Source organism: Citrus clementina, unplaced genomic scaffold (assembly GCF_000493195.1).
Source record: "Citrus clementina cultivar Clemenules unplaced genomic scaffold, Citrus_clementina_v1.0 scaffold_2, whole genome shotgun sequence".
Classification (NCBI taxonomy): Eukaryota; Viridiplantae; Streptophyta; class Magnoliopsida; order Sapindales; family Rutaceae; genus Citrus; species Citrus x clementina.
The window spans coordinates 28,294,303-28,300,493 of NW_006262688.1; the positions used below are offsets into that span (position 1 = coordinate 28,294,303).

A 6,191-nucleotide genomic window follows, 5' to 3' on the forward strand; every position below is an offset into this window, starting at 1 on the left:
GCATAATCTGAATCCACAAACCCCAGCAGATCTTCACAACTTCCTTTATTTTTTCCATACACCAGGCCACAGCTCAATGTACCAGACAGATACCTCATTATCCACTTAACTGCTTTCCAGTGCTCATTTCCAGGTGTTGCCATGTATCTGCTCACAACGCTCACAGCATGTGATATGTTTGGTCTTGTCAAGACCATGGCATACATAAGGCATCCCACTGCATTAGCATAAGGTACATCTTCCATTTCCAGCTTCTCTTCACTTGTTTTAGGACATTGCAAGTTACTAAGCCTAAAATGAGCTGCTAAGGGAGTCACAACATGTTTAGAATTCAACATTTGAAATGAGTGCAGTACTCTGGTCAAATATTTCTTCTGTGATAAGAACATAAGACCAGCAGCTCTATCTCTTTCAATTTCTACCCCTAATATTTTCTTTGCAATCCCCAAATTCTTCATATCAAACTCAGAGCTTATGATCTTCTTCAAATCCTCTATTTCTTCCCTTACTTTGCAAGCTATCAGCATGTCATCTACATATAGGAGGAGATATATGTAGAGGTCATCCTTCAACAGTTTGTAGTACACACAACAGTCATAACTACATCTCATGAATCCATGTGTTACCATAAATTCATCAAATCTGAGATATCATTGTCTAGGAGACTGTTTTAAACCATAAAGGGATTTCTTAAGCAAGCAAACATGTCTGGGCTTCTTGGGGTCTTCAAACCCCTCAGGTTAAGTCATGAATATTTCTTCTTGAAGTCTTTCATGTAAAAAAGCAGTCTTGACATCAAGTTGATCAAGCTCCATGTCTTGAACTGCTGTAAGTGATAAGATTACCCTTATTGAGGCATGCCTGACAATAGGTGAAAAAACTTCTTTAAAGTCAACCCATTCTTTCTGTGTATAGCCCTTTGCCACAAGCCTTGCTTTAAATCTCTTTGGTTCTGAGCTGGTCAGTCCTTCTTTGATTTTGAAAATCCACTTGCAGCCCACTATTCTCTTTTTTTCTGGTCTTTCTACCAGTTCCCAAGTTTTATTGTTGTGCAGGGACAAGATTTCATCATCCATGGCCTCTTTCTATTCTGTTCTGAATTTGCTCTGGATTGCCTCATTGAAGGTCTTTGGTTCCTCATCATCAATTTCATGTGCAACTTCCAAGGCATACGTGATGAGATCAGCATATCCATATCTTCTGGGTGGTCTTGTTAGCCTTTTTGCTCTGTCTCTAGCTAGCTGGTAACCTTGCATTTGTGATTCCAGTTGAGTTGCATCCTGAGCTTCTGACTCATCATTTATTTCACCTGAATCTGCAGCTTCATGTGTTTCACGATGATTAGGTAGCTCCACCTCAAACTGATGTGTATCAAGCCCTTTTGCTTCTTCCTCAGACTTTCTTTGAACAAGTTTCTTGGGTATGAGTTCTTCTTCATTGAATATCACATCCCTGCTAATTATGCATTTTGGAGGGTTTATATCTGTGCACCAGATTTTGAATCCCTTAACCCCTTTTGGATAACCTATGAAGATGCCCTTTAAAGCCTTAGGAGCTAGCTTTCCCTAGCTTACATGTATATAAGTTGTACAGCCAAAGACTCTTAGATCTCCATAGTTTGCTGGCTGTCCAGTCCATCTTTCATAAGGTGTTTTGAATTCTATGGCTGAAGATGGACTAAGGTTGACCAGGTAACAGGCCGTTAAGAGTATTTCTGCCTACAATGACTTGGGGAGATTTGTTTGAACAAGCATGCACCTCACTCTCTCCATGAATGTCCTGTTTATCCTTTCTGCCAGGCCATTCTGTTGGGGTGTCAACCTAACAGTTCTGTGTCTCATAACTCCCTCCTCTGCACAATATTTTTCAAACCTTTGATTACAAAGCTCTAAGCCATTGTCTGTTCTAAGCTTTTTCAGCTTCTTTCTAGTCTGATTCTCAACCAAAATTTTCCACTCTTTGAACTTATCAAACACTTGATCTTTACTCTTCAAGGTATAGACCCATACCTTTCTGGAATAATCATCAATGAATGATAGAAAATAACTATTACTCCTTAGAGATATCTGTTGAGCAGGCCCCCACAAATCTGAATGAACATACTCCAACTTATCCTTGGACTTATGTACTGATCTCTTGAAACGAGACCTTGTTGCTTTGCCTAGCACACAATCTTCACAGAAGTCTAAGTTTCCAAGCTTCTCATTCCCTAATACACCTTGTTTCTTAAGTTCTTTAAGGCCCCTTTCACCTATGTGTCCTAACCTTAGATGCCATATTTTGATTTTATCAATGGTATCAGCCACTAACATTTTAGCTTCACCATTAACTACATCCCCATCTAAGATGAACACCCTATTTTTCCTGCTACCTTTCATAACAATCTGTGAATCTTTGACAATCATCAGCTCTCCTGATTCAATCCTAACACTACACCCCATTTGATCAAGCATTCCCAAAGAAATCAGATTTCTTTTCAACTCAGGCACATACCTGACTTGTTTTAGCTCCCTAATAGTTCCATCATGTAGCTTAAGATTAACATTGCCAATTCCCATGATTTTACACACAACATTATTCCCCACCATTACTCTACCACCATTATACTCATAATAATCAGTAAAGTAACTCTTGTATGGGCTCATATGAAAAGTACACCCTGAGTCAAGAACCCATTTACCTCTATCTTTGCTGTCTGTGGCAATGCACACTCCAGCAGATTCATAGCCCTCTTCTTCAGCTACTGCTGCACCTCCATCTTACCCTTTTTTTTTGAACTTCTTTTCTGGACAATCTTTCTTGAAGTGTCCCTCTTTGTGACACAAGAAACACTTCAGATCTTTAGGTTTTTCTTTGTACTTGCCTTGCTTCTTTTTCTTGCCATCTGATTTGGCTTTTGCTGTTAAACCTTGACCTGATTCAACTCCTAGATGATATTGTTTGCCTTGCAGTTCCTTTGCATTGAGTGCTGACTTTACTTCATCCAGAGATAGTGTCTGCCTGCCATACATCAAGGCATCAACAAAATTTCCATATGACCTTGGCAGAGAGCTTATCAACAGAAGAGCTTTATCTTCATCATCAAGGGCCGCATCAATAGTTTCCAAAGTGTCACACACTTTGTTAAACTTATCTAGGTGATCATCTAATGGTGTGCCCTCCATCATCTTTAATGTGAACATCCTCTTCTTTATGTATAACCTATTTGCTAGGGATTTCTTCATGTAGATACTCTCTAGTTTAGCCCATAAACTAGCTACAGTAGGTTCTTTTGCCACCTCCCTTATTACAGAATCTGCAAGACTCAAGATTATCGTCCTTCTAGCCTTCTTATCAATCTCAGCAACCTGCGCAGGAGTCTTGGATGTGGAGAACTCTTTACCCTCCTTCTTGGTCACTGGTTGGATTGCATCACCAAGGCCTTGAGTAACCAGCAAAGCCTCCATTTTTACTTTCCACATGTTGAAGTCATTTTTTCCGTTAAACTTCTCAAGGTCAATCTTTGGGTTTGCCATACAGGGATCTTGATTTGTTAACCTTGCTATGATACCACGTGTAGTGAATTGGGTGCTTTAGAAAATGATGAACAACCCAATACACTGCCTAAGATCACAAATCTAACCAACAAGATGCTAAGACCCTAAACAAAGAACCTTTAAGTGTTAACAGAGCCTTTAATGCAAATGGTTATAATCAGAAGAAACCAAGAACCAGAATTGGAAACTAATGAAACTCAGAAGCAAGAAGAAGTTTTACGTGGATCGATTGTGCAGAAGTGCACAATCTACATCCACGGGAGAAGCTCACAGAGCAAGCTTTATTGATGATTCAAGTAATCTTTATAGAGTAATACAAGAGCTAACTACTAGGATCAAGACTAAGCTTTCTCTCTATCTTAACTCTCTCTATCACGCTCTTAGATCGATGATGAAGCTACCCATTAACCAGCTTATATAACAGCTGATATCAATTCCAGAATGCACAGATTCTTGCCACCTGTACTAACAGTTTTCTTAACTAACTTGATTCTCCTCTTCACGTGCACTCCACATGTTCCACTTAAGCCTTTATCCAAAACGTCATAAATCCTGCCGTTTCAGACTTGAGTAACCCACATGCCAAGCTCGTGATATCTGAGCTCATTAAACATAAATAAAACGCTGTCGTTTAACTTGCTCAAGTTTTGGATTCACCATTTTAGTCCACAGTTATATATGCCGGAAAAGTTATCAAAGCAGTGTAAATGAAAAGAAAAATAATAATTAGGCTTTGTATTATTTTTTCAATTGTAAAAGTGTAATTACAATTGGAAGTTAAAAATTAAAGAAGCCATCTATATTAATAGGGGTGGGCACTGGGCAAAGGTTAGATTTAGTTGAATTCCGATGGTCAGTTTTTTTTAAAAATTAATAATTTGAACTGAGCTGAAAGTCCAATCAATTTGGTTCGATTTAGTTATTTTTTTATTTGACCTGTAATTTCTTTTGCGTTTTTCTATTTTTTTGGTTTTTTATTTTCTCTCATATAAATCGATGGATTTTTTTTTTTTACCCAAAAAAAATTGACGATTCATTTTTTTGGCAGCAAATACAATTTTACCCACCCCTAATCTGTATGGCGAATATCATTGCTATAAAGGCTGCTTTCCAGTATTATTGCCAGTTGTAGAGTGGTCGATAAAATGTTGCTAGCCAGGCTGATTTGATTGTTTGAAGAAAAATTGATACTACTCAGGACCAAATAGATAGTACTAATTTTCTCTATCTCGTCACTTTAATCTTGAATCTTTATATTACAATTAATTTTCGTAAGTGGTGAGAGATTGATTAAACTCACAAAGCCTGATAAAAGTTTAATCTATCATATTTTCTTGCGTACTCGATGAATACAAATTAAGAAGAATTATTATACTAATACTTTTTTGCTATGATTGTCATACGTCCATGATGGCAAATTTATTGAGAATTTTTTTTTTCAATCAAGTAACCCTCAATATTCACATGGAATAAGAGATGAGGGGAAAAAAAAATCACTTTGTGAATGTAGAAAGGGATAAAAAATGCATAATGACAGAGATTTCTAATTGTGATCATTTTGGTGTTTTCATTGTGTACTTGAGTGAAAGTTAAAATTTAAAAATTGAAGTGTGTAAGGTAAAAGAGCGCTTACTTTGCAGTTCAAATAATTTCATCCTTCTATTTATTATTTTTTCATTATTTAATTAAATGACAATCTAATTATCTATCCACTTGTGTGAATAAGATATTTAATTATCATTTAAGTTATGGACAAATGCCTCTATGAGATGGTCACGTGAGAGGGACTTGTTAAAACCCAATCAAATAATATTGAGTCTTTATGCTACCAAGTTAAGCTTGCACGGGTCCAATCTTTTAGCATCTCATTTTATTGTTTGAGTTGATTTTTAAACTAACTTTTCTTAGTTATGTATAACAGATGGTCTTGGCCCTTTATCTGTAAGTCTAATATCCACGGGCACAAGCATCGGAGGCATCGTTCTCTCCGCGCTGGTGATATTTCTCATCTACAAATCAAGAGAATCTGAAAAAGAAAAAGAAACTCAACTGAAGGTGGAGAAGTTCCTCGAAAACTACAGGACCGTCGATCCCACCCGATATACTTACAAAGAGCTGAAGAAAATAACAAGCAGATTTAAGCACAGGCTCGGCCAGGGAGGTTACGGAAGCGTGTTCAGAGGAAAACTCTTCAACGGAATTCCAGTTGCTGTCAGGATGTTGGAACATTTAAAAGGAAATGGACAAGAGTTCATCAATGAAGTGGCCACAATTGGCAGGATTCACCACTTCCACATTGTTCGGCTTCTGGGATTTTGCTCTGAAGGAAACAGACGTGCTCTTATTTACGAGTTTATGCCCAACGGATCACTTGAGAAATTCATCTTCTCAAAGACAAATAGCTCAAGTCATCGTCAATTGAGTTGGGAGAAGCTGAGGAAGATTGCATTTGGCGTTGCCCGTGGAGTGGAGTACTTGCACCAAGGATGCAACCGAAGGATTCTGCACTTCGATATCAAGCCTCACAATATATTATTAGACCATAATTTTCAACCGAAGATTTCAGATTTTGGGCTGGCTAAGTTGTGCTCTAAGGACATAAGCATTGTATCTCTGACAGCTGCCAGAGGCACTGCTGGCTACATGCACCTGAAC

The 6,191-nt window shown here is 37.9% G+C and overlaps 1 protein-coding gene across 1 annotated transcript in view; it reads left to right on the forward strand.

Annotated features, from left to right (window-relative positions):
* The first annotated feature begins 3,726 nt into the window (after window positions 1-3,726).
* Window positions 3,727-6,191, forward strand: part of LOC18051096 (rust resistance kinase Lr10) — a 3,184-nt gene continuing 719 nt past the window's right edge. Inside the window, exons 1-2 of the mRNA XM_006448286.2 lie at window positions 3,727-3,832; window positions 5,458-6,024. Coding sequence (XP_006448349.2) covers window positions 3,727-3,832; window positions 5,458-6,024 — 673 coding nt within the window. The remainder of the gene's footprint in view (window positions 3,833-5,457; window positions 6,025-6,191) is intronic.